At 58.3% G+C, this 27,552-nt stretch overlaps 1 protein-coding gene across 1 annotated transcript in view; it reads left to right on the top strand.

The window, feature by feature from the left end:
- WNK2 (WNK lysine deficient protein kinase 2) overlaps positions 1 to 26,415 on the top strand; it is a 106,403-nt gene extending 79,988 nt beyond the window's left edge. Inside the window, exons 20-30 of the mRNA XM_029919702.1 lie at positions 625 to 1,388; positions 1,642 to 1,711; positions 3,476 to 3,537; positions 3,629 to 4,308; positions 6,019 to 6,230; positions 6,950 to 7,138; positions 7,775 to 7,873; positions 13,186 to 13,230; positions 14,567 to 14,820; positions 23,685 to 23,790; positions 26,307 to 26,415. Coding sequence (XP_029775562.1) covers positions 625 to 1,388; positions 1,642 to 1,711; positions 3,476 to 3,537; positions 3,629 to 4,308; positions 6,019 to 6,230; positions 6,950 to 7,138; positions 7,775 to 7,873; positions 13,186 to 13,230; positions 14,567 to 14,820; positions 23,685 to 23,790; positions 26,307 to 26,332 — 2,507 coding nt within the window. The 3' untranslated portion in view covers positions 26,333 to 26,415. The remainder of the gene's footprint in view (positions 1 to 624; positions 1,389 to 1,641; positions 1,712 to 3,475; positions 3,538 to 3,628; positions 4,309 to 6,018; positions 6,231 to 6,949; positions 7,139 to 7,774; positions 7,874 to 13,185; positions 13,231 to 14,566; positions 14,821 to 23,684; positions 23,791 to 26,306) is intronic.
- Positions 26,416 to 27,552: the final 1,137 nt, after the last annotated feature.

Below are 27,552 nucleotides of genomic sequence, written 5' to 3'. Positions count from 1 at the left end.
GTGTGTGTGTGTGTGTGAGCTTTTCGTTTTAGTCTGGTGCAGTTTTAAGTAAAGAAAAGGAGGCTCAGAGGAGAAGTCGGCCGGGGAGGCAGGCCCTGCGGCGCCCGCGCGTGTTCCCGGGCTCGGGAGCGCATGGCAGCTCTGGGAGGCCCCGCGCTTGGCTCCCAGGGCTCCTCCCCGGCGCCTTTCCCGGGGACACAGTGTGGCTCCTGACCGTATCAGAGGCCGTTCGCGGGAGGGTCCTGCTCCCACTGGGCAGCGGGGCGTGTGGGGCTCCCTCCGTGGGCACTCTGCTTTTGTAAGTTCATCTTCCGAGTTTGTGGACAGGCCGGTGGGAAGGACACCGGAGCCTGGTTTTCGTGCCCCCCTCGCCCCCCAGGCTTCTCCGGTGCACCTGAGGGCTGAGGGCTCCTGAAAATCCGGAGGGCAGGGGTGGGTGTGCTGGTGCAGCGGAGGGGGCAAGGCGGGGGCAGGCCTGAGGGGAGAAGCCTGGCGGCTGCAGGACCGTGGGAGGCTGGCGCGTGGGGTCTGCAGGTCGTGGGAAGCATCTTTCTGGCCAGGGGAGTGTCAGGTGCGTAGGACCAGAGTCAGCTGGTACAGAGGCATTTTCCCTATTTCTTCTAGACACGGCACCCTGCAAAGACCAGCTGTCCTTAAAGGAAAAATCCAGCTTCCCAGCCAGTCCACAGCATCTGAGCCAAGCAGGCCCCAGGGACACCCCCGGTGGCACACCAGCCCCTCTGCTGCCATCCTCTCCTCCTGTGACCGCTCCGCCCCAGGACGCGGCCGCAGCCGCCAGCCCCAAGCCAGAGCCCACAGTGGGGACTGCTGTGCAGGCAGGGGGCCCAGGGGTGTCTCAGGGGATGGCCAGTGAGCGCGAGACCCCCCAGCCACCGGCAGAGACTCAAGACACCCAGCTTTCTGCACAACGCCTGGGTGCAGGTGGGGGGCCTTGTGCCCCGCCTCCTGAGGCCCCCCGCTACCCCTCAGGTTTGGGAGAGCCCACCTCAGCCAGGGAGGCTACAGTTCAGGGTGAGCCCTTGCAGGCTCTGGCCCCTACACCCAGCGCCCCCGCTGGGACCCCTCAGCCCACCCCGAGCCAGGCCCTACCCCCGTTACCCGCTGTGGTGGGGGCCATTGGCCTGGCCACCTCCCAGCTCCCCAGCCCCCCACTGGGGCCCACCGTGGCCCCCCAGCCAACCTCAGCCTTGGAGTCAGATGGGGAGGGGCCGCCCCCCAGGGTGGGTTTTGTGGACAGCACCATCAAGAGCCTGGATGAGAAGCTGCGAACTCTGCTCTACCAGGAGCACGTGCCCGCTTCCTCAGCCTCGGCCGGGACCCCCGGGGACACGGGGGACCGAGACTTGACCCTGGAGTCCCAGCCTGTGGTAAGTCCTGGCCCCACCGGGGTGGCCGGCACCCCAGGCACACAGACCTGCCTCACTTGGCCATGGCCATCCTGCACTCAGAGGCCCACACCCCTGTCGTACAAAAGTGGCTCGTCTGGGGACTTCGGGAGTGTGTGTAGGGCCGGGACAGGACCGGCTCAGGTGGCCTGGGGAGGAGCCCGGCCTTTGTATGGAGGTCTGCAGGTCACTCCACGTGTCAACAGGAGAGACTGACAGCTCTTTCTGCCACCAGCTGGGAAAGTCCGAAACCGCCCCTGGGCCGGGGGCCACAGTGGAGCAGGCTGGGTCCTCGCCAATGACAGGTAACGACCCCCAGGTCACTCGCCAGACCCCCAGTGCTTTCGAGGTGCTTCCTGCATCTCTACCCTTCATCCCTGTAGCGTCTTGGGTGGGACTCAGGCCTGGTGGGAGCCCGTCGCTCTGCCGTAGTTAAAGCCCACCGTGTTCTAACAGACCCTGGGCTCGCGCCCCAAGGTGAGAAAGGCCGTCGTGGAGACAGCCGGTGTCAGACTGTGGCCTGGGACTGTCCGGCCGCCCGGTGCTCTCTGCCCGCTCTGGCCGACATCCCCGAGCCCTGTGTTCTTCAGGCCACATGACGAGGGAGGTTGTTTCGGTCGAATGCAGGGCTGGGGCTGAGAGCTTCCCGCAGGTTTGTGGAAGCTGCCGCCTGAGGCTTCCTCCCAGCGTCCTGAGCGCTGCACGTCTCTGCGTGCACGGTTCGTTACCTGGACACCTGTGTGTCAGCCCAGGGGGCTCGGTCCGACCTTCTGAGGTGGGGTTTCTCGGGAGCTCAGCGAGGTGAAGGTGCAGCTGGTCTTGTGGTGGGACCAGGGTTTGTCAGCGGCAGGTGAGGCCCCCGGGTTACAGAGGAGGGGAGTGGCCTGTCGGGTCCCTAGACACCGCATTCGTGGGTGTCACGCTGTCGAGGGATGCGGACAGCCTGCACCGGGATCAGAAGCGGTAGCACTTTACCTGGGAAACAGGGTCGAGAGGTGAAGCAGGAACTCTCTGGGGGAGAAAGCAAGACACTGTCCCTGAGCGCCCGCTCCCTCTTCCGACCTCTGCACGTGAGAAGCATCCCATGGGTCCCTTCGGGGGCTTCGGATGCTGTAGCCACTCCCAAATCCACGCCTCCCCAGAGTGCAGAGCTTGTGGGGGGGGACTCGAAGGGAACATGGTAAGCATTTCCGGAGGTCAGAGCTGTCCAGAAATAGCGGGAGTGTAGAGTGAACCCCCGTGCCTGGAGGTATGCAAAGAGAGGGTGAACTCCTCACTGCAGGGACATGAGGGGGGCATCAGGCATTACCTGTGGGTTAGGGGGGTGTGACATTTGGGTCTGCGTCTCCCCAGAGCTCTCGTCCCTGCGGCAAGCACGTCAGTCTGGCTGTGGGCCGTCACAGCCTCTGCCTGCCCCGCGCTTCCGCCGGGCGTGGGCCTCAGCTCGGGCCAGCCTCCCGAGCGTCCGCTCCTTCTGCCCGCCGCTCAGCGGCCCTGGGAAGGGTCAGCAGAAGCACGCTGCGTCCACGCTCTGAGGACGGGGAGGCCGAGACAGTGTCAGATGACGTGGGCCTTACCTGGACGCTGAGCCGTAGGGTTAAGAACTGGCCGTATGGATGGAGGACCCTTTTATCATTGGATTTGGCGGGGAGGCCTTCAGGTGTTTAGAGATGACAGGCGAGACGGTGGTGACAGCAGGTGTGCAGAGATGACCTGTGACATAGATTGGCACTGTCAGGTATTAGAAGGGACAGGTGGCACAGGTGATGGCCGTCAGGTGTGCAGAGGGTAGGGCAGTACCCCAGGCTCCGGAGCAGGAGGGCACGGGGCCCTGAGAGGGGTCACACTGAACCCTCCTCCCTTTTCCGGGTTATTGGGTGTCTCCTAAGAAGAAACGGGGTCAGGACATCTTGGAGTATTTGTAGTTTTCCTAGCTGCTGAGCACACGCCGGGCAGCCCCCTTTCCCTGGGTGGGGGGCTGCCCTTCCACTGATGTGATTCAGCTGGAGGACACCTTCTCCTGCCTTGTTCTCCGTGCCGACTGAGTAACAAGTGTGACGTTCCTACAGCAGAATCGTCCTTGAGCCAAGAGATTGCTTCAGATTTGCCCACGGCGCCAAGTGCCCCCCAGGTTAGGAGTGCCCTCCCGGGCGCCGGGCTGGTTGGTGGGGTTTCCTCTGTGGGTGTGTGGTGGAAACTTCTCCTTTCCACTCCTTGTCCAGGATGCCCCTGCTTCTGCTTTCCCTGCACCCCTGGAGCCCCCAGACCGGAGCAGTGGGGTCCCGGCGGAAACCTCAGCCAAGCCCACACTGGGGACGCTGACCGAGGACCACCGGGCCAGCCACCTGCAAACGCAGGGCACTCTGGCCTCAGGGTCCCCCCAGAAGCGTCCAGCACAGCAGGAGGGCAGCTCACCAGTCAAAACCGTGGGCCGGTTCTCGGTGGTCAGCACGCAGGACGAGTGGACCCTGGGCTCCCCGCATAGCCTGCGGTACTCAGCGCCGCCGGACGTGTACCTGGAGGAGGCCCCCCACAGCCCCGACGTGAAGCTGGCCATGCGGCGCGCGCAGACAGCCTCCTCCATCGAGGTCGGCGCGGGCGAGCCGGTGTCCAGCGACTCCGGGGACGAGTGTCCACGCAGGCAGCCCCCCGTGCAGAAGCACGCCTCCCTGCCCAGCGGTGGCGGCGTGGCCAGCGACTTGGTGAAGAAGGCCGCTGCCTTCCTGCACAGGTCCCCACGGGCCGGCTCCCCGGGCCCGGAGACGCCCGGCAGGGTCCGCGTGAAGGTGCCCACCATCAGTGTGACCTCCTTCCACTCCCAGTCGTCCTACATCAGCAGCGACAATGACTCGGAGCTCGAGGACGCCGACATCCGGAAGGAGCTGCAGAGTCTGCGGGAGAAGTAGGTCCCGATGGGCCGGCCCCGGGGGCGGCTCCGGGAACTGCCACAGCTAAGCCTGTCCCCCTGCTCCGGTGTGGGGGGGCGCTGCCTGTGCCGTAGCCCTCGGGAGGCTCGCCGTCTCCGCCAGCGCGTGTGACTTGCCCCACTGTGTTGGGGATGCTGCGCAGCAGCAGCAGATGCTGGAGGGAGGGACCCCAGGCCTCTGTGGGCTCATTATTCCTTCCGCTGGGCGTGCAGGCCCTGGGGGCGGGGGGCGGTCAGCAAGGTCCCCTCCCCACTCCTGCCCTGGCCCCACCCCACTCCCCCCTACCTCTGCCTGCACTGTCCACCCCTACCCTGCTCCCACCTGCACCCAGTCCCGCCCCTGCCCTGCCCCACCTCACTCTCCTCCCACTTGCGCGCCCCCCCCCCCGCCCCCCACTTGCTCCAGCCACTGAATCAGGGCCAGCCATAGGAGAGCTGAGTGCCAGCACTCAGCGGTCCCTGGATTGGGAGGCGCGCAGGGAGGGGCTAGGTCCGGGGATGGGGTGACCTTGCAGGGCATGTGGGGGGCCTGCTCCGTACACACTCACGTGGGGGCGGTCACCCTGGGAGCCTGCGGGCCACAGCAATAAGGGGAACCAAGAGGCAGCTGCCCTCTCGGAGGGAGAGCTGTGTAGGGGCGCCGGGGAAAGTGGCCTGGCGTGGGGTGGGGGGAGTTCCAGAGGTTCATCCGGGAGAGGAATTGGGGTTGTCTGAGGAAGGGAAATCTGGTAACGAGTCTAGGCTCTTGCCTGGGGAGGGGCCCTGAGCTTTGAGGCACCTGCTGCGGGCCCTTGGGCAGGCTCCTCGGACCCGGGGTCTCCCCTGGGTCCTCCTCAGTCACTCCCCTCCCCTTCAGTTTCACCTCTTCTGAAGATCACCCCTTCAGAAGCTACCTTGATGCAGCAGCACTTAGCCGGGTAGGGTCAGGTCTCTGAGGACTGGCAGGCATTGAAGAGAAGAGGTGCGTGGGGAGGTTGCCCCTGCTCCTCCACCCACACAGCAGAAGATGGGTCAGGGGTGTGGGTGAGGGGCGGGCCCCCGCCGGGGCAGCCAGGCGCATCAGACGTCTGAAGGGCTGGCATGAGGCCCAGAGTTGCAGGCGGGTGAATGGGCAAGTGAGCAGTGGCTGGGGGCTGGGTCAGCGGGTCCCCAAGGGAGGGTCCTTCTCTGGCTTGTTCTAGAAACTTCCATTGTCCACAGTCAGTAATAGAGCTTTGTCCTCACAGCAGCTTTACACCTGTGTAGCTGGGGTGGGGGGGGTGTCTGCACTGGGAGTCCCCAACCTTGCTCACGTGGGCATCCTTCTCTGTGCCTCGCCTACAGTCCTCCCCGCCCCCCCCAAAGGAAGTGACATTTATCTGCCAGAAGGGCTGAGACAGCCTGTCCATTCTGAGCGCCGAGTGCTTTCTCTCCCCGCAGGCTTGAGCGCAACGGTGTGGGGTTTTTCATGCCCTGCTCCCCAGCCGCTCAGAGCGGCAGCTCACGAGTCTAGCCACCTGAATGCCCGAATCCCCGGGCTCTTCCTCGTACCCCTTGGTGGTGTTGGGGGTGTTCATGCAGGAGACCCCCAGTGGGGCCCACTCGGTCCTGACGGAGACCGGAAGTGCTCAATGCCCCTGTGCCCTCCACGCGGTCCATCTGCCCCAGCGCCCCCTGCTCACCCCCTTCCTCGCTCCCCTCCCGCAGGCACCTGAAGGAGATCTCGGAGCTGCAGAGCCAGCAGAAGCAGGAGATCGAGGCCCTGTACCGCCGCCTGGGCAAGCCCCTGCCCCCCAACCTGGGCCTCTTCCACACGGCCCCGCCCCTCGGCCGCAGGAGGAAGAGCAGGAGCAAGCTGAAGGCTGGGAAGCTGCTCAACCCGCTGGTGCAGCAGCTCAAGGTCGTGGCCTCCAGCACAGGTCTGTGCCCTCCCGGCCGCCAGCGCGCTGGGGCCGACGGGGCGGGCGGGAGGCAGGCGCCGCCTCCAGGAGGGCACGTCTCGAGTCCGCTGTCCCCGGAGCGGGGAAGCCTCCGCGGGTGCGCAGGGCCCGGGTGTCCGTGCCCGCCTGAGTGCCCAGGCCTGCTCTGGGGGCCGCTTCCTCCGGCCGGTTCCCAGGCACGGGTCCCCTGCCGAAGGGCGGGGTGGAGCAGCCGCCTTTCAGGGAGGGAGAAGGGGGGACGCCCGGGCCCTGATGCCGAAATGCAGCGAGCTGGGATCCCCGTGCGCCGGGTGGGAAGCCAGCCGCAAGCGCACCGTGAGCTCCCCCACCCTCTCGGCGACACAGATAACCCGGAGGCTGTGTGTCCGTGAACTGCAAGAGTTACACAAAGTACACGAATTCCAGGGTGATTCCTAACGCTGAGTGGAAGCTAGGCAGAGCGAGCAGGGCGCACAGGCCTGGGGTGTGTCTCCAGGTGCGCCGCGGTCCTCGCACGTCGCGGGCCACTCCTGGAGACTGTGGGCATTTTCTCTGATCTTCCTGCCCCCGCGCTAGGGTGGCCGGGCCACGTGCCCACTGCCTGCAGGGACTCGGCTTCCCCAAGGTCACCCAGCAATGAGCAGGGAGGACGGAGGTGCCCACGCCGGCCGGTCTGGCCCGCAGCGCCTCACTCTGCCTGTCGCCCCTTATCCCCCCAGGTCACTTGTCAGACTGCAGCAGAGCCCCTCCTGCTAAGGACCCTGCCCCAGCCGGGCCAGGGCCCGCAGCAGCGCCAGAGCCGTGCGGGAAGGCAGTGCAGACTCAGCAGCCTTGCTCGGTGCGGGCCTCCCTGTCTGCGGACATCTGCTCCGGCTTAGCCGCCGACGGAGGCGGAGCGCACGGCCCAGGTGATTCCCGGCTTGCCGGCTCGGAGCATGCGCTAGCCGCCCGGGGCCCCCGCGGGGTCGGCCCGCGGCCCCTCGAGCAGGAAAAGCAGTAGAGGTAGCCTTTGAGGGAAGACCGTGGGTGGCCCACCCGTCACCGAGGCTCACTGCGTCCGGCTCCGGGGGAGGCGCCGGGCCGCCTGGTCACACGTGGGGTGCGTGCTCTGCGCCGGTTCCCAGGCCCCGGCCTGCCCCGCCCCGCCCCCACTGCCACGCAGGGGTCCCTCTGTCAGGGGGGACGGCCAGGGGGGGGTGAGGGCGCCCCCCCCCCCCCAGCGGGGAGTCTACCTCGAGGAGGAAATGCTCGTCACCTTGGCCGTGGGCGCAGCAGCCGCGCGAGGAGGGGCTCCGTCCCCGCCATCTCTGTCCAGAGGAGCCGCGGTGGCCGCCGCCCGCAGCCCTCCCAGGGGCCGCTTCTCTCTGCTCCAGCGGCGCCTCCTTTGCATTAGGTGGTCGGCGGCTGCGGTCCTCCGGGCTGGGCTAGGCAGACCGCGGATGCTAAGTGACGAGGCTCGTGTGGCTGGTGGTGTGTGGCCGGAATCCCAGAGACTGTACTTGATGCCTGTCTCTCTGTTTTCTTCCCTCTATATTCATTTGCAGGCTGGACGGTTTACCACCCAACGTCTGAGAGACTGACCTATAAGTCTAGTAGCAAACCTCGCGCTCGATTCCTCAGTGGACCCGTGTCTGTGTCCATCTGTCTGTATTTGTTCTTCGTATTTTATCACCTCCTGGCCCTTGGTTTCTCCCCGCCCCTCCCAGTCTTCATTGCCTTCCATACATTCTGCAGGCTGCCTCCCCCTCCTCACTGAAGTCCCCTACTTAGTATCTAGTATCACACAGAGCCCTGCCCCCTCCCCGGCCCCAGAACGCGCCCGTGCATGCCCTCGGCTCATGCCCGGCACTAAAAGCATGTGCGGCCGCTTGCCCACTCCCGGCCTCGGGCGCCCGACCCCCAGGCCCCCACAGCGCTCTGCGTTTTTCTCCTCACTTGTGTTTAACTTCTTATTTTTTATGTTGGACGTAGTTTTATTTCTGTTGCGATTGTGGTGCATATATACGTCCGCTGTCCCCAGTTCCAGCGACAACAAAAAGACAGCCCCGGCCTTCTCCAGACGCATGGTGTGTTTCACACGTGTCTGGACTCTGAAGACATGCATGTAGTGCGCTGAGACAGCTCTAGGTCCCTGGGGGGGTGTACCCCTGTACCAGGTCCGCACCCCCTCCCCGCATGTGGAAAGGCTGAGAGAAAGGTGCTCCAGCTGGGCGGCCTGGCCTCCCTCAGTGTCCCCGGAAAGCCCCCGCCTCCGCCGTGGCTGTCCCTCTGGCCCGGCCCCTCTGCTCTTGAGCTGGAGCACTTCACTGGGGGTGCCCTGTCCTCCCACTGCCCTCAGACACCAGGTCGGCCACACAGCCCCTCAGGCCTCTGCTCACCCCAAACCTCCGTCCCGGTCGCCCCCAGGCTTCTGGGATGGCCCGCTGGCACCCAGGACTCCTGTCCGGGAAGGGCATACCTGCTCAGGGCCGTCCAGAATCACTTCATCCCGCAGGACAACTGGAAAATGAATCCAAAGCTATGGGGTTTTCAGGTTTTTGCTTTTGAACACAAAAATTAAGCTATCAATTGGGTTGGAAATGCTGGTTCAGGGCACGTGGCTTTTTGCTGGTACAATAAAGATACATTGTGTTTGTTGGGACCTGAGGCCACGTCCACAGTGGGCATCTATCCCCATCAGAGGGGCCACGTCACCCTCCCCCAGGCAGGACAGGGCAGAGGCATACAACCTCCCAGAGATCCCGGGGGCCAGTCTACTAACAGGTGCCCCGCCTGAGCTGCAGGGTGCTTGTGAACTGGGGGCGGGGCGGGCGTGGGCAGGGTCCCAGGCACCCCGCCCCCTGCCTCGCTCACTGGCTCTTTCCTGTCCCAGTGCGTGTGGCTGGCCCCCCCCCCAGGCATCTCCCGGTCACGCAGCTGACTGCAGCACTGCTGGGAACAGAGCGGGTGGTGCTTGCCCTGGGGTGAGCAGTCAAGTGCCACGTGCTCCCCTGAGGTCACCACCACTCCATGTTTGTGCCCACGTGGTTCTGCGTTCGTTTTTTAAGGGTTTTCATTTGTTTTACTATTATTCCAAGGTCAATAGGACTGGGAGGCACAGCAGGGACAAATGGCTCAGGTTTTATTTCGGCCTGTGTGGCTAAGGAAAGGAGCATGAGACATGGCTCGGTGGCAGGTGGAACCCCTGGCCTGGGCGGGGCTGATCTCAGGTGGTCGTGTGCCAGCCAGTCAGGCCGTCTCTGCTGCTGTGGGCCCACTTGGGGTGCTGTTTTCCTAACGGCCCTCTGCGCTCACGCCTTGGCTCAGCTCTTTGTCGTCTTGGCCGAGGTGTGGCCCCCGCGGGCTCTGGCCCTGGGCACGTGTGAAGATGCACCCTTCCGTGCCCAGCACCCTGCTGTCCGCCCAGCCTGCTGGAGCTGGCTGGGTCCCTGGGGAGGAAACTTCGCGCCTGGCCGCAGCCCTGAGGGCTGAGAAGTGGCCGAGAGGAGGCCGGAGGCCTGGGGCTACCGGAAGGCCCTGAGGGTGGCCTGCCCTGGGGTCCTGGTCTCTGGAATCCAGGCCGGCTGCAGGGGGCGGGCTCAGCTCGCCTGGCCTGCAGGAAGAGACGAAGTCAGAGGTGTTCTATTTGTGGCCTGGCACCAAACAGGAGACCAGGCTCTAGAAAAACAAAATCTGTGTTAAGTTCTGAAGTACAGAAAGATCTCCAATTGTATGACAGAGACCACGAGAGCATGGAGGCTGGGTCAGAGATGAGCAGGGGCGGAGCTGCAGGCAGCTGCAGGTGACAAGGAGGGAACCCTTTGTGGGAAAGGCGTGCAGGCCCGGGAGGGAGGGCGTGCAGAGAGTGAATCCTGGGCGCCGCCGTGGGTGGGCACAAGCGCACTGCTGGGGGGGAAGGGCCCACAGCAGCACAGCGGGACGAAGCCCTGCGCACAGACCCCTCCTTGTGGCCAACGGAAGGTTTGGGGAAACTCAGGGAGCGTGTCTGGGGATTCAGAGGCTGCGGTCGGGTCGCAGAAGCGTCTGGAGGTCAGAAGCTGCTGTCAGACCTCGTGGCCCACCTTCCCTCTGGCTCCCGCCCGCCTGACCGGACTCGGGGGTTGATACTTCTGGAGCCTCTCCGCACACGGAGCTTTGGGGTCCTTGTTTTGTTCTCACATGTCCGTTAGCCTGTCGTCCGTGCCCCAGCAAGTCTGTCTCCGGGCCCCCGAGGAGGCTGCCACTCTTGTGGCTGCCCGGGCCCTGCCCTCACCTTCCCTGTGAGGACCCACTGCAGGGGTGTGGGAGAGGGCTTTCTTGTAGGGAAGGGCACCCACAGAGGCCTCTCAGGTTGGGCTGTCCCTGGGGCAGTCACCCCAGGGCAGGACAGAGCCAGGACGTGTCCCATTTCATGCTTCACGGACAAGTTTTGACACTTTGCTCAGCAGTGTGAGGACCTGGTGGCTCATTCCAAAGAAACCGCAAGTGGCATTTTGGTGCTGTTTGCTCACTTCGTTTCTAGTACCAGATCCAGGTGTCCAGCGCTGCCCGTCCCGGGGGAGGCCCACGGGTCGGGGGCGTTCCTCTGGTCACGGGGCAGGCAGGGCGGCCGCTGCCCCCGCAACTCCTCCTGAGCCTCGTCGGGGGTTTTGAACGCTGTGGTAAACAGCAAGTGCGGGGACGGCCCCTGGGCCCCGGCCACTGAAGCTGTCCGTCCGTGGCAGATGCCCCCGGATCTGAGGCATCTGCCTGGCAGCCTGGCGAGAAGGGGGGGGGGAGGCCGGCCGGGCTGGTGGGGCCGGTCATCCATGCCAGAGCGGGGCGGGGGGGGGGGGGTCGGTCCTGCAGGAGGCCTGGGGTGGGCCTGGGACGCTGAGACGCCTGGCCCGGTGGGACGGGGACTCCTGTAGATGTGCGCAGCGTGAGGGCAGGGCACGGGGACATCCCAGGCTGTGTGTGTTGCCCACCCAAAGCCTGGGGGAACATTCTCCCAACAGCTGGGAAAGGCCACGTGGCTCTCCACCTCCACCCCTGACCCCCCAGAAGCGTCCCCAGGTAGTTCTGGGGCCTCGAAGCCAGTTCTTCCTAAGACCTTGGCTAAGGATAGTAGTCCTGGAGGGAGGGAGACCAGCCCTCATGTCCCCCGTGAGTTTCCCTTGGGTCGCATGCGTCCCCAGCACCCTCACAGTGCTGCCGTGTAGCCTGGCGGAGGGGGAGTGAGCAGGGCTGGGTGGAGGCGCATCCGTCAGCCATCTGTGGGGTGGGCTTCAAGGGCAAGGCACAGGCACTGGGGAGGAGACGCGGGACGCCGGAAGACAGACGGGGATGTGGTGGGAGTGTGGCCCGGACATCACACCTACGGCCGGGGCTTGGCCGCAGCTCTGCACTGTGCTGTCTGGCGTGAGTCTGGTGTGAAGGGCGCCGAATCCAGTCGGGTTTTGTTTAAAGGTTCACCTGGAGGGCAGGGAGTCTGTGCTCTGGTCACTATGGGTCGTGTCTGGTGAGGATGTGGAGGCCTCTGTGGCCAGTGTTGCTCTCCAGTTACGAGCACGGGGTCTGGTGGCTGATGGCCCCGGGTCCCCACCGAGGACTGGGGCCCTGATCGCAGGCCGAGGCGTCCTTCCTCTGGAGGTTCCCAGCAGCAGCTCCTGGGGCTGCCTGCGTGTTCCTGGCACGGGATGGCAGGGACTCTGCTGTCAGGCTGTGGGGACCTGGCTGGCCAACTGATCCCATGTCCTGGGGCTGCAGAGACCCAGAGGGGACTGCAACTGCCGGATCCAGCCGGACAGGCCGTGCCGCACCCGGTGCCCCGCTCGGCGCCTCAGGCTGTGGGGATCCCGGAGGGCCCTGTGCGCCCGGCAGCTGGATTCCCTGTCGGGACACAGACCGGCCAAGGCCCTTCACTGCTGCCTCGGACCCCTGGCCTGGAGCACTCCTGTGCGGCCCTTTTGTTTTCACCTGCACATTGCAGACCTCACCGGAACATCACCGCCCTCTCCCTGCACCAGCCTCTGAGCACCCGGGGCAGACTGAAATGAGAACAGCCCGGCTGGAGCCTGAGCCAGCCCTTGCACTCTCCTCACACACAGGGGCGGCGTCTTACCTTCCCTGGCAAGGGTGCAGGGCGCCCTCCGGGAGTGTCCTGCTCTGGCAAAGGGCTGGGGCGGGAGCACAGCCTGTCTGCTAGTGCAGCCTTGCTGGGTGACCTTGGGGACTCCTGGGCCGTCCTTGCCCATCCCGTTGTGTCTGCCCAGCTCTCTGAAGGGCCAGCTTGTCTGCCCTCCAGGTGGGCACTGCCCATCAGGAGGTGCCCTATACCACAGACAGCCTCTGGGACTGCAGGGCCTGGCGCCCAGTGGTGGTCTAGTGACAGGCCAGCCTGTCCTGGTGGGCGTGGGCTACCAGGGGAGGCAGCAGCGCTGCAGAAACGGGGGTGCAGCCCTGACGGCCCCCTCTGTCGATAGGTTCCCTCGTACCTCCCCTCTGTGTCCGCCAGGTCAGGTCAGGGAAGCCGCCTGGGATCTGGGATTGGCCTCAAACCTGCAAAACAATGTATCTTTTTGCACCTGGAGAACCAAGCCCCCACGAGGCCTCCTGGCTGACTTTGAGCGGGTTTTCTGCCCCGCTCTGCAGGGGGCTGCAAAAGCCTTCTGTTTAAAAACCAAGTGGTGTGCTTTGCTTTTTTGTTGTTTTTTTTCTTTTCTTTTTTTTCTTGAATACGCTTTGAGACACACACTCACTTCTACCTGAAGCTTGGGGCCTGGTCCTACACCGCTGCCCCTTGGCGAAGTTCACGTGAACCCGCACACTGACTTGGGGCCTCCCGGTTAGCCCAGGTGGCCAGTCCCCTCTCTGAAGCGCTGGCCTCTGCTCCTCCTTGCACACTGATGACTTGTGCTTAGTGTGGCGGCCTGTCCGCCGTGTGTGCTGTCCTGCCTGACCCTGTGGTCTTGTGTCGTTTCTTCTTCCCTTGCAGGGTCGGCCCTGAAGCGCCTCTGCCTAGGCAAAGAGCACAGCAGTCGTAATTATCGGGTTTTTACCCCTTGTCCGCTCACCATCGCATGGGCTTTCCTGTGGCTAGTGCGCGTCCGGGGTCCGCAGCAGGCATGCGCATGCTCCGCGCCCACCACCCAGGGCGCCGCTTTCCCTCGGCCTGGAGGGAAGGTGACCCCCGGGGGCCCCCTCACGTCTCCATAGCTCCTAGAGTCTGCGTGTCCCGGCCGGCCGACGCACTCTCCTCGCCCGGAACGTCCACACATTCGCAATCATTAATTGGCTCCTTTTCCAAAACCGTAGGAATGCGTATGTCCTTGAAGTGATGAATGTCCCCGAGGAGCGATGCCCAGGACGAGATGGGGATCAGTTCACCTGGCCGCCCGCCACCCTCCCCTGACACTATTTTTCCTCCTTTTTTCATTTCTGGCTGAAACATTCATGTAGAAATAGCTCTGTGTACGTAAATTCCATCACTGATGTTTAACGGTGTCTCTGCTTTTCCATCGCTAGCTACTGTAACTGCATTTTGTAATGGCTTGTTTGAAGAGATGGTCATTATGCTATTTTTTTTTAATGCAGGAACGTTTTTAATTGGCTTATTCAGAATTGCCAACCAGAAACTGTACGTGGTGGGGGCGGGGGCACGATTTAAGAATTAAAAAGCCCCATTCGGTCATCTAAAAACAGTCTTCCAGTGAGGTGGGCCAGCGTGTTGCCTTCGGCACGCTCCACCCGAGCCGCAGTCCCCAGGCCTGGCTGCCGGCGCGGCCTCCTGGCTTTGCCCCCCCGATGCCTCCGAACGCGGGGGCCCACGGCCGAAGGCTCTGAGCACCTGCACCCTCTCGCACCAGCTCCTCTGTCTGTGCTGGTGAGGGAGGCGCAGTGTGCGTCTTGCGTCCTAATTCTAAGCACTAAGCCACTACCACTCTTCACAGCCCTACTGGCAACCCAGCCTCTTTCGCACTTGCCCTTGCTGGGTGGGCAGCAGGGGCTGCCGTGGGCTGGGCGCTCAGCCCACGGCATCGACATGTTTCCCTGGAGTCCTTGTGTTCAAACCCAGCGGCCTCGGGACTTCGCCCCGTTTTCTGAGCTCCCTCACATACGGCTCCGGGCCGTGTGGGCACAGGGCGGGGGCTGAGTAAGCCTGCCAGCTGCTTGGGACCTGTCTTTAGGCCCAGCTGCCTGGCATAGCCTGGTCCCCTGTGGCCCGTCTAAAACTGGCACATGGGCCCCCAAATGCAGACCATCTCCTGAAGCAAGGTGCTGCCTGGCCTAAGCAAGACCGCTGTGTGCATGACTGAGCACAGCTGGCCGGGGGGGCCGTGCAGTGACGCCAGCCTGGCCTGTGTGTGCTTCCCCAGGGTCCTCCACCAGCAGCCTGGGCCCGGAGCCGGGCCCCCCGCCCACGCTGCCCGTCCAGGCGCAGGCGAACAACAGCAACAACAAGAGGGGCACCTTCACCGACGACCTGCACAAGCTGGTGGACGAGTGGACGAGCAAGACCGTGGGGACCGCCCAGCTGAAGCCCTCGCTCAACCAGCTGAAGCAGACCCAGAGGCTGCACGGCCTGGAGGCCCCGGCCGGCTGGTCCCGGGGCAGCGGCGAGCCACGGGCTGTAAGTGGGGTGCCGCGGGCACAGGCCCCCCGGGCGGAAGGGACGGGGTGGGAGCGGCCCCCGGCGTTGGCTACCTCCGGTGCGCCCAGCCTGTGTGAGGCCGAGCGAGGAGCTGCCCCCGGGGCTCTGTCGTCTGATGCTTTCCTGTGACGGGGCCTCCCTGGGGGAGCCTCCCCTTTTCGGTCTGGGGAGTCTGTGCAAGACTGGGTTACTTCTTCCGGCAGCATTTAGCAAAGGTCACTGCTGAGCCCGTGTGGCCTGCGAGCCCTGGTCGGAGTGTGGGAAGGTTCCCTTGTGACCTTTCGTTTCAAAAAATTTCAAACATCCAGAAGTGTTGGGAACCGCACAGGGAATCTCGGTGCGCCCCTGGCTGCGCGCCGGGGCGGACGGGTTGCTGTTGCTCACACCCCTCCGTCCCCTAGGGTCAGGTTTCCTTCCGGATTCAATGTCTTTGATACTTTTAGTGCACTGAATTTTCCATTTTCTCCTTCTGTTACGCCCTGCTTTTCTAACATTTGATAGATTCCTAAATTTATCTTCGATTTTCAAATTAGTTGGCCTGAAGCTGCTCATAATATCCTGTCTTCACAGTTTGCAGTGATGTCTTTTCACTTCTGGTGCTGGTGATTTCCGCACGTGTGCTCCCCTCCCTCCGTCCCTCTCCTTTTGCAGCCTGTTAGGGGCGGATAAATTTTATTAGCCTTCTCAAAGTAGTAGTTTTGGCTTTGTTGGTATTCTTCGTGTACCATCAGCTTCTCCTTTTATCATCATCCTTCTATGTTTGGGTTACTGTTTTAAGTTTTAAACAGTTTTTTTTTTAACAATAAAAAAATTTTTTTTTGACATTTATTTTTGAGAGACAGAGTGAGACAGCGTGAGTGGAGGAGGAGCAGAGAGAGGAAACTCAGAATCCGAAGCAGGCTCCAGGCTCTGAGCCTGATGCGGGGCTCGAACCCATGAACCGTGACCAGGAGATCATGACACAACCGACTGAGCCACCCAGGCGCCCCAGTTTTAGACAGTGTCTTAAGATGTGCAGGTCGTTGTTTCCTGGCCTTTCCTGTTTAACTTACAAAAATCCCTCTCGTGATTCTAGCTGCATCCTAAAGGCTTTGGTGTGCAGTGTTTTAACCCTCATTTTAAATTATTTTGTAATTTCCACTGTGGTTTGAAGCAATATAGTTACTACTTTCCTCATAATCTTTATTATTGGTTTTGTTTTTTTTTTTAAAGCCCAAGTCCACTGTGATGAAAGCACAACCTTCTGGTGTGTTTGGCCCTCTAAGTTACGCTGGGCCCAGCTTTTTGGCCCCGTCCTCACTCAGTCCTGTGTGCAGATGCCCCAGTGCTTGGGGCCCCTCTACACTCCCGCCACACCCGGTGCCCTGGCCCCCCGTCTCCTCTGAGCGGCGGCTGAGCTGCAGCTCTAGAGCCCTAACTGCTCAAACCCACTCTCCGTGACCCTGTGACAGAGCTGACAGCCCTGCCGGGTCCCTCCCCTGAGCCCCAGCGCGGCCACCTGGACCCCAGCGCACAGAGGACCTGCGCAGGGCTGGGCCCCGTCTGTCGGCTCACTGTGCCCCTGGTTCCAATGGCTTAGATCTTACAAAGCTTTTTTTTAATACTATTTTGACTGTGGTACATCTATATAGCATAAATTTTACCATTTCAATCATTTTTAAGCGTTCAATTCAGTAGTAGTCAGTATACACAGCGGTGTGCGACCATCACCACTATCCATTCCTACAACCTCTCCGTCGTCCTAAAGAGGGAACCATTAAGAGTAACCGCAGCCCCCACCTCGGGTGCCGCTAGTTTTACAGCCTGGGTTAACTTTTGTTCTCCTTTCTGTGAATTTGACGACATCAGGCACCGCGTGTAAGTGGGTCCTACAGCCCTTCGCTGTCCGGCTTATTTTACGTAGCACAGTGGTTACAAGGTCCAGCCCAGCTGTCGCAGAGCTTTACTCTTTTTGGGGAAGAAAAGTTGGCAGGGGATACTGGCCGCAGTATCGTGGTGAGCAGTGAGCACTTTGTGACTATACATCTTAAACTAACTTAGTATTTTATGTCAACTATACTTCAATTAAAAGTTTTTAAGAAGTACTGCATTTTTCCCAATTTTTAAACTGTAAAATACCCGACATAAAATTTGCCATCCCAACCATTTGCTAAGTGCTACCTGACGTGCATCCAGCATTAATATTTGGGCACCTGGGTGACTGCTTAGGCATCTGACTTCAGCTCAGGTCATAATCTCATGGATTGAGTTCGAGCCCCGCGTCAGGCTTTGTGCTGACAGTCAGAGCCTGGAGACTGCTTCCCATTCTGTGCCTCCCTCTCGCTCATGCCCCTCCTGCTCACACTCTGTGTCTGTCTCTCCTTCAAAAATAAACATTAAAAAAAATTTTTTTTAATCACTGATATTGTTGTCCTGCCGTCACCACCGTGTGTCTCCAAAATGTATTCATCTTGCAAAAATGCAACTCTGTCCTCACTGGGAAAGAGCTCCCCAGTCCTCCCACCCCCTTGGCAGTCCCTGGAACCAGCCCTCTCCTCTCGGTCCCTGGGGATTGCACTCCTGCTGGTCCCTGTATAAATGGAATCCTCCACTACTTGTTTCTTTGGCCTACTACTCCACTCCACTCCACTACTTATTTCCTGCAGCATAGTGTCCTCGAGCTGTGTCTGTCCTGTAACGGATGTCAGAACGGGAATATTGAAGAATCATTCGTTGAATATACAATTCTTGGCTGCCAGTCTTTTCTGCACTTCAGGTACTTTTTCCTACCCTCTCTCTGGACACTCCCGTGGTGTACACACCGGCCGGCTCACCCGCGTCCCACAGGTCCCTCAGGCTCGACACATGCTCCTTCATTCTCTTTTCCTTCCTGGTCCCCACGCTGGATAATTCCAATTGTATGGTCTCAAGTTTGTTGATTCTTTATTTGCTACTCAAATCTGCTGTTGAGGCCCTCTAGTGGATTTTTAAATTTGTTATATTTTTCAGTTCTGATATTTCTTTTTGGTTCCTTTTATAATGTATCTTTTTATTGATATTCTCATGATGTTCAGCCTGATTTTCCTCATTTCAGTTTATCCATGGTTTCCTTTAGGTCTTTGAGCATACTTTTAAGTTGATTTATTTTGAGAGAGAGAGAGAGAGAGCTCAAGCGTGCACACAGGCAGGGGAGAGGCAGAGAGCGAATCCCAAGCAGGCTCTGCACTGTCACTGCGGAGCCCAATGTGGGGCTTGAACTTCTGAACCGTGAGATCATGACCTCAGCTGAAATCAAGGTTGGACTCTTCACCAGCTGAGCCCACCCAGACATCCCTCTTTGAATATAGTTAAAACATCCAATTCAAAGTCTTCAGTCCAGTGTCTAGCCTTTCTCAAGGACAATTTCTGTTAATTTTTTCTTTTAATGGGCTGGACTTTTCTGTTTCTCTGTATGATCTGTGATTTCTTGTTGAAACCTGGGCATTTGCATATTATAATTAATAACTCTGGAAATTGGAGTCTCCTCTTTTCCAGTATTTGCCGGTTGTGTTCAAGGCTCAGGTTGTATTAGCTTGAGGTTTCCTTGCACATCAGGAACTTACCCGCCCTCCCAGTCCTCCCAGACTGGCTCCGGGCTGGGAGGGCGCCTTCAGCACTTAGCTGGCCGTTTACCAACGCCTGTGCCTTCACTTTTGCTTGCAGTGAGTAGTGGTAAACGTTCAGGGTCTTCTGAGTTGTGTGTGTGAGAGAGAGAGAGACAGAATATTCTGCCTTGACTCACACGTGGCTTTCTAAATTCCCCAGCACACTTTTCAGTGCCCTCGTTTCCCAAAGAAACTCTCCCCCGTGCTTTTCTACTCAGGCTTCTAGGCAACCTCTCTGTATCTTGATGGTCATCTTTGGCCCCAAGCCACTACAGATCCTTAAGTTGCCTGACAATGTTTCTGAGCAATACCTGCCACCCTTCTGTCCTCAGAGGATCCGCATACACACGGACCGCTACGTGTGTCTTGTGTTGGCCCTTCAGGTGGCCTGACACAGCTTAGAGAGACGGGACACACAGTGACCTGTGAGTGAGCTCTCGGCTCCCTCCAGAGCCCAGGGCCCCCCACTGGGAACACCAGCTGCCCTCTCAAGGCCCTGACACAGCGAGGAAGGGGGAGGGCCGGGGCTACTAGAAACACCACAGTGCTTTCCTACTTCTAAATACTTGGGGGTTTTTTCTTGATTTGTCTTTTACTTTTATTTCATTGCCATAAACCTTTAACTGGTTTCGGGAGTTCTGATAAAGTCAGTTTTGATGATTTCTGGTTGTCTTTTCACCACTTCCGTGGAGCCATGGAAGTCTGAAGCTGCCTACCCCTTTATTTTGCTTATATCATTCTTACTGAGTTTTGTGTGCTTTTGATTAGTCTTTTGGTTATTGAAAGAGGAATTTAAAAAACGTTCCACTATGGTGTGACTTGTAGATTTCTTACTCTGTGCTGACAGCTCAGAGCCTGGAGAGTGTCTTCAGATTCTCTGTGTCCCTCTCTCTTGCCCCTCTCCCCTGCTCATAATCTGTCTTTTGTTTTTAAAATTCTATGAGTTAAATCCTATGTGATTTGACTTTCTCTGACTTTTAGCATTATACCGTCTGACCCATCCATGTTGTTGCAAAAGGCAAGATTTCATTCTTTTTTAGACTAATATTCCATTGTATGTATATATACTACATAGTCTTTATCCATTCATCTATCAGTGGACACTTGGGATGCTTCCACAGTTTGTCTATCTTAAATGATGCTGCAATAAACACAGTGGGTGCATATCATATATTTTTTAAATTAGTTTTCATATTCTCTGGGTAATCTCTGGCATATAGGAAAATTCAATTTTTAATTTTTTGAGGAATTTCCATACTGTGGCCATAGTGGCTGCACCAGTTTGCATTTCCACCAACACTGCATGAGGGTTCCTTTTTCTCCACATCCTCGCCAACACTGGTTTCTTGTGTTTTTTATTTTAGTCATTCTGACACACGTGAGGTGATCTCTTATTGTGGTTTTGATTTGCATCTTCCTAATAATTAGTGATGTTAAACATCTTTTCATGCGTCTCTTGGCCATCTGTAGGTTTTCTTTGGAGAAATGTCTGTTCACGTATTCTGCCGATTTTCAATTAGGTTTTTGGAGCTGTGTAACTTCACACACTTCGGATACTAGCGCCGTCCGAGACGCGTCACCTGCAGGTACCTTCTCCGTTACTCGGTTGCCTTTTAGGTGCACTGACGTTTCCTTTGTTGTCGGGAAGCTTTCTTATTTTGATGTAGTACCAACTGTTTATCTCTGTTTATCTTCTCTCACTGTTCACTGGCTTTCTTTACTGATAGGCTTGGATTCCTTTCTCTTTGTTTTTGGGTTACCATTAAGTTTATATATAACATCTGCATATAGCAGTCTGTATTGCTGATGATCAGTCTGTATTATTGATGGTCACTTAAGTGTGAACTGATTTTTACACCTCCCCCCCCACCCCCCATTTTAGATATGTGGTATCATTCTTTACATCTTATTTCTTTTTATCCCTTGGCTGACTTTTATAGATATATCTAAGTTCACTGGTTTTGTGCTTCCTATTTTTCTTCTTCCTATTTATGGCTTTTCCTTTCTACCCAAAGAGTCCCCTTTAATATTTCCTGTAGGGATGGTTTACTGGTCATGAATTCTTTGACTTTTGTTTGGGAAACTCTCTCTCCTTCTGTTGTTCTGATAGATAGCCTTCCTGGGTAGAGTATTCTTGGCTGCCTGTTTCTGTTTTTCTTCAGCATGTAAACTATATCATGCTATTTCCTCTGGCCTTCAAAGTTTCTGTTGAGAAAACCAGCTGGTAGCCTTATGGGGTTTCCTCTTATGTAACCGTTTTATTTTTTCTTGCTACTTTAAAATTCTCTTTATCACTACTTTTTGCTATTTGAATTTTATATGTCTTGGTATGGACCTACTTGGGTTGATTTTGTTGGGGGCTCTCCCTGCCTCCTAGATCTGGGTTTATTTTTCCTTCTCCAGATTTGAGACACTTTCAGTGATTATTTCTTCAGATAGAAAGATATTCTGCCCCCTTTTCTCTTTTCTCCTTCTGAGATCCCTGTAGTGTTAATATTACTGCACTTGATGGTTCGCTGAGTTCCCTAAGTCTATTTTCATTTTTTATTTTTTTTCTCTCTCCAGTTTTTCAGCAAGATTGTTTTCCATTCCTCTGTCCTCCAGGTCGCTCATCTGTTCTTCTGTTTCCTCGAATCTACTATTTATCCCCCTAGTGTATTTTTAATTTCAGTGATTAAGTTCTTCATCTCTGGGGTGTTTTTTTTTTTATGTTCGTCTCTTTGTTGAGGGTCTGAGATTCTCCACTCTTTTCTCAAGTGCAATGAGTACCTCTTTGATCATTACATTACGAGGCATATTACTTATACCCACTTCAATTAGCTCTCTTCCTATAATTTTGTCCTGTTCTTTCATTTGGAACATATTCCTTTGTCTTCTTATTCTGTCTCTCTGTGTCTGCTTCTCTGTGTTAGGAAAGTCAGCCACATCCCCTGCTCCTTACGGTAGTGGCCCTTACGAAGAAGAGGGTCCTGTAGTGCAGTGTGCCCTGTTCTCCAGAACCTGGAGCTACAGGGGTGTCTCCTGTGTGTGTTGTGTGTACCTGTTGTGGCTGAGCCGCTTTTTCCTTTGGACCAATAGTCTGCAATGGCTCTTTGGCTGTTGTGGGCAGGGTATGGTTCCTGTATTGTTAGTGGGCCAGTCCAGAGCAGCCTTGGGCTTGATTTGCATCAGACCAGGCATCTGCCAGAAATGCAGTAGCACAGAACTACAGGGTGGTGTCCCTGTGTTGTTCCTTGGGAAGCCTTTGTTGGTGAGAGAGACTGCAGTCAGACCAGATGTGTGCCTCTAGCCCACTGCTGGGACCACAGTTGGGACTGCTGTATGTGGTGAGCATCCCCTCTCCCCTGGCAGGAGTCACTCTGGAGGGGTGCTGGCCCATCAGGTCTGCCTGCACACTGCCAGACTCGTAGCACCGCTATGGATCAGCTCCGGCCAAGTGCGTACTGGAGGGGCAGGTCTGTGGGAGAACTTGGGGACGAGGGTGGGGAGGGACATGTGGTGTTGGCAGGGTGTGTGCAGGCCAGCTGTAGGAGGCGATGGGAGTCACAGAGGGTGGTCTCAGTCAGAGGTAGGTATCTGCAAAAGAGTGCATGGGTGGGGCATGCTATTAGCAGCCTAGGTGGAGAATGTTCGTGCTGCACTGGTTTCCAGAGGTATCTATATATCTAGGCTTTGCGGGGTGGGGGGGAAGCAGTGCCCGCCAGCTCTTTTTTTCCTGGAAAAGTCTTCCAAACGTCCCCACCCCTCTAGCACACGCTCTGAGATCAGCAGTGAATCTAGAACTCGGGCGTTGTTCAGACCGCTGCTGCGATGCTGTATCTCAGGGAAGATGTTCGTTGTGCCAAGAGCAGGGTCAGTCTCCTCTCACCTTCCAGGTCTTCCCAGAGATGAGCTGGCTGGTTTTTGAAGTCCCACCTGTGCGTCTCTGCTGGTGTGAAGCGCAGGTGTAGTTCTGCCCCTCTGATTTTCACGCGGGTTCTCTGTGCCTGGCCTGAGGGTCTGTCCTCCCCTCTGCAGGCCTGAGGCACTCTCCCCTCTGCAGACAGTCCCGAGAGTCTGTTTGGATCTTGACCGTGTCTCCACCCCTACTACCTGCCTCCATGTGACCTCTTCTCTGTGTTCTGCTGTGGAGAGTGTGTTCTACCAGTCTTCAGGGCCCTTTCTGGGTTATTGACACTCACGTGGATGTCATCTACATGTATCCTGAGAGGAAGTGAGCTTAGGGTCCTACTCCAACATCTTCCCGAAAGTCTGCCATATTGTTTTTTGACAAATTTCCAACTTTCTGCCAAAATCAGTTTGTACAGGCTTTTGGGTTTTCTCCAAGCACAGTCTTGTCCTCTGTAAAGGAGGATGGTTTCCTTTCTTTTCCAGTCTGTCACTCTATTCTTTTTCTTGCTTTGGTTGGGACTTCCCACACAGTGCGGACTGGGAGGAGGACAAGCTGCGGGGGGAGTGCTTCTGGTCTCTCAAAGCAGTGGAGGTTTGGCTACAGGTTCCCCAGAGGTCCTCACAAGTGGAGGGAGGCCGCCTCCAGCCTTGGCCCCCATGCCCTCCACAAAGGAGGGTGGAGCTTCTCAGCCGCTCTCCCTGCACCCGTGGAGATCCTCACACAGGGCTCTTCCTCAGTGTGTGACTGGGGTCCAGGGGCGGTGCTGCCTGCCGGAACAGCAGCCGTGCATTTCTGGGGCCAGCTCCATTGGGCCGTGCTGTTTTTCTGTGGTTGCTTTATTAGTTCTGCCTGCACCTTGAGAGTTGAAGGCTGTTAGGCTGTACTCTCTTTGCAGCCTGTTTTCTGAATTCTGGCCATGTTCGTCTCACCAACCATCTCCACTTTCTCATCCTCATGCTGCTGCTCCTCTGGAGTGTGGAGAGTGGAGGGCCTGCCTGCCACATGCTCCTGGGCTGTGGTCTTTGCATAAAGGTCCTGACCAAGCAGGAAGCCCTCAGGTGGGGTGTGCAGCCACTCACTACTGCATCCTCAGGGCTCAGGCCCCACAGGGAATCCTCTGGGTGGCCAGGCTGCAGCTTAAAGAGCAAGTGAAGGCACTGGCTGCTTTCTGGCCCCATGCTGTCACTCTGGTATCAGCCATTAGAAGGCATGCCACGGTAGGCCCTAGGGACTACTCTCTGCTGAGGACAGAGACTCTGTGGGGGCCCTGGGCCGGCCGAGAGCCAGCTGTTGGCAGCCACACGTATCTTCCTCTTTTTATCTTATAGATGAACATCTCCCAAGGAGCAGTGGGGACACCATGTCTGGCCCTTGAGCCCAGCCCTCTATCTGGCGCAGCCATTCCTGGATCCACTCCAGGCCTGCCCATGCCAGGTACTGCCCTTTCCGGCCTACCAGCCCCGCCCTATGCGCAGCCTCTGGGACAGTATGGAATCCTGCTCCCAGCTCCAGTATCCTGGGGGCCCTGGGCAGCCCAGGTGGGCAGCCCGAGACCTGCCCAGGGGCTCGGCTTGGGTGCAGCAGGCGTGCCTGCACTTCCCGCGTTCTTGCCGCCACCCGTGGTCGGCGCACCAGGTCCCAGACTGCGAATCACATAGCTCTCTTCCCGCTTGTCCACTGGAGCGCGCCGAACTGAACAGTCCGGAGGAGCCAGGTTACAGCCTGGCCTCTGAGGCCTGCCCCGCCTGCCCCTGGGTGCCTGGCGAGGGGCCCGTGTGGGCAGCAACGCTTGCTTCCTTTACTGCTGCAGACCCTGTTCCTTCTTCCGTTCCCATGGTTTACACTTGGAGCCTTTGCACCCACTTCCTGTACTTGAATCAATGGTTAGAACATTGTAATCTCCCTGCAGAAGTACAGTGCCTTGAATTCCAGCTTTTCTGTTCCCTGATGGAAAGAGATGTTTAAAAAAATCGTACGTTAGAAACAGAGTATTTCATTTTTATATTTGGCTTGTGCACTGATATCATTATTTCCTATGTTAAACTGCTGAGATACAGTTAGCCTGATTTCTGTTGTAAATGAGGCCTCTCTGGGCTTCTGTGGTCACAGATCACAGACAGCCCCCCCCCCCCCCCGCGCCCCCTGCATGCTGCCAGCACGCTGCCCAGGATGTGTGGTTACTGGGACAGTGAGCTGCTGGCAGCAATAGGTCTTTTAGTAAGGAACAGCAGCACATTTGGCTGTGCAGAACCTGCTGGAAAGTACTAAATGAGCAGGCATGCTCTCTTGACCCAAAGCCTGTGGGGCGCAGGCAGGCCATCCACCTGGCAGAGAATGACTGGCCCCCTCAGCTCTGGGTTTCTGTTGACGCGCCTGCCACCTGTCCTTCCTCTTCCATCATTTCCGGTGCGGCCTGGGTCTCATTCTGCTGTGTGCCCTGCCTGGGGCGTGAGTGCTCCCCTCCGGAGATTTCAGCGGGACTCATCCCACATGGGCACCAAACAGCCCCCGGGGGGAGCTGAAGTCCCTGTTCCTCATGGCCCACATCTTTTCCACTCCCCTCAGAAGGGAGCTGCCTTGGGCTGCCGAGCTGTGAAAACTCTATAGTTCTGCTGTACTCGGGGACCTCACTAGGCCTGGCTAAATTCTTCTAAATGTACTATTCCATCAGTTCGGGTAGAACTGAGTTTTCTAGGTGATTACAGAGGGCACGATGCTGTAGTAGGAGATTTCTGTTCTCTGTAACGTGCCCCTCAGTCCCTTGGTGGAGAACCTCATGCGCCTGGTTCCTGGGGGTGGTGGAAGCTACCTTTCTCCTGTGCACCCCCCTCTCCACTGCTGCACCAGAGGTGAGATTTGGGGTCCTGGCCTTGTACATGGTCAGTGGCAAGGAACCCCCAAGAGATTGTGTATATGAAGGAGAAAAATAAACATTTTTGCCTGAAAACAGTGTGGAACAACATCTCTTCCTTACTCCCTGCCCACATAAAAGCTGAGCCAGCTGGCCTCCTAGGCTCTTCTGGGCACAGCCAGACACCCAGCTCCACCCCTCCCGGGGACACCTGGCCCAGGAGGTTGAGGGGCAGGGAGAGGCCTGGGGATTGAATGGTGGGTGCTGAGCTGGGCCATGGGGCAAGAGCGGGACATTAGGCAGGACCCCCGTCTTCTGCACAGGGTGCTCACCAGGTGTGGCCTGGGACCTGAGGACCCAACTCTGCCTCTGGGCCTGTTTACTCGGCTGTCACCCGCTCCGGCCTTGAACTGCATGTAGACATGCAGTGGGCTGCACCCCACGGAAGATGTGAGTCTCATCAACTGAGTGATGCCTGACCCCCGTCCACGCTGGCTGAAGCTGCATGAAGCCAGGCTGGCAGGACTCACCCCATGGACAGAGCTGGGGCGGGGGCTGGGCTCCTTTACCTTCTCCTGGATCAGCACTGGGCTTGTAGGCTTGGGAGACGATGCGGGCCTCGGAGCAGGTGTGGGTTTGTTGGGGGAACCTTGTGCTCAGCACCTGTTTGCAGCCGGCCCGCCCTTGATGTCATCCTGCTCCGTGGTCTGTGCTGAACGTGGCCTGCACACACCCAAGGTTTGCGGCGCCTCTCGCCCGAGCCAGCGGAGAGGTGGTCAGGCTTCATGCCCATGCTCTTGGAGGGAGCGGGACCTCTTTTCAGAAGCAGGGTACCTCAAGGCTGCCGCTTCTCTCATTGTGCCCAAGCAGCTTGATGCTGCAGATGTGCAGGTGCTGGGACGTCCTGTCTGGTCCTAGGCAGGCGCCCCCTGTAGAGGCTGGACAGATGGCAGAGGCCGCCTGGGGCCTGTACAGTGTGAGGGTCACAGGCCCCCGGCTCTCCGAGGATTAGGACTGTGCTGGCAACGCCGGTCCACATTCCAGGGCCTTGTGTGACCGAGCTGGGCCAGTAATCAGCTGTGGCGGTTTTGTTTTCTAGATTCTGAGAGTGAGAAGCCCGACTGAGCCCAGGCAGGCCAGCCCGACCCCGACGCCAGGCCCTGTGTCGTCACACGTGGAGAAGGCGAGTCCACGCCTCATGCCCAGTTGACGCTGTTTTGTAACCACTTTCTAAGCATTTTTTATTCACAACTGGAAACACAAATGTAATGCAAGAATAAAGAATATTTTGGGGGAAAAGGGACTTTGGTTTTTCAAGCTCTCTCCTGCCCGGTTCGAGAGCGCGAGAGGTGCTGGAGAATCTCCCGGGACCAATGGCAGGACAGGGTCTGGGGGACACCCTTGGCTGAGGGTTCCTGGTGTAGCAAACTTCTGTGTTCACATGGCACTTTACAGTGCACCTGTTAGCCCAGGGTCCTTGGGTTGGGACAGCAGCAGGACAGGCCACACAGGTGACAAGGTCCCCCCCTGCAGAGAGGCAGCCTCCCCACCACACCCAAGGTGACACCAGACCCTGGGAGGCCGAACCGTGGCGTCCATCTCTGGTGACGGCCTTCCCGCTGCCCAGGGCCTTGGCGCACACCGCTCCGTTCACCTTGCTGACCTGGGGGCCTCTCCTGCTGTGCCTGCAGAGGCTTGACACTCCTCCTCCGGGCCCAGGGGGGCGTCTAAGGAGAGGCGCAGGCCTGCTGGCCCCAGCAAGGCTGCCTCCCCGCGGGGGGGTCTGCGAGCGCAACAAAGATGGGGAGCCTGCAAGCAGCCTCACAGACAACCACGCGGTGGTGGGACTGGAGCCCGGCCAGGGGTCCCTCTCCTCAGGACCAGAAATTAGAACTCAGTTTCCATTACTCCTGGACTGCAACTCGGTGCTCTCTTTGGTGGTAAGTGTGGGGCAGGGGCACCTGGGGCGTGCCACCACGGGAGCACATGATGCCGCGGTTGTCACGACGAATGTTCACCGTGACAAAATGCCGGCCTCTGAGACGCAACTCCTGTCCAACTGATGAAAGCAAAGCAGCACAGGCTTTGCAGGGGACATGCAGGCGTGCTTCGGGGACATCCATGGGGACTGTCTACTCCAACTCTCACCAGCTCTGCATGCCACTGCTGACATCCAGCTCGCCCCGCCCCAGCGTGTGCCTGGGCCTCAGTCCCCTGCGCACCTCTGTGATCAGAGCGGGCACATGCGTGGCCAGATGGAATGACCTCCTGTGTTCCCACTGTGTGTGTGTTCCACTGACGTCTGTGGCCGCCACTAGTTTTCTCTCGGCAGTCGTGATGCGCAG

This window comes from Suricata suricatta, chromosome 13 (assembly GCF_006229205.1).
Source record: "Suricata suricatta isolate VVHF042 chromosome 13, meerkat_22Aug2017_6uvM2_HiC, whole genome shotgun sequence".
NCBI lineage: Eukaryota > Metazoa > Chordata > Mammalia > Carnivora > Herpestidae > Suricata > Suricata suricatta.
This window is presented reverse-complemented; position numbering and strand designations above follow the sequence as displayed.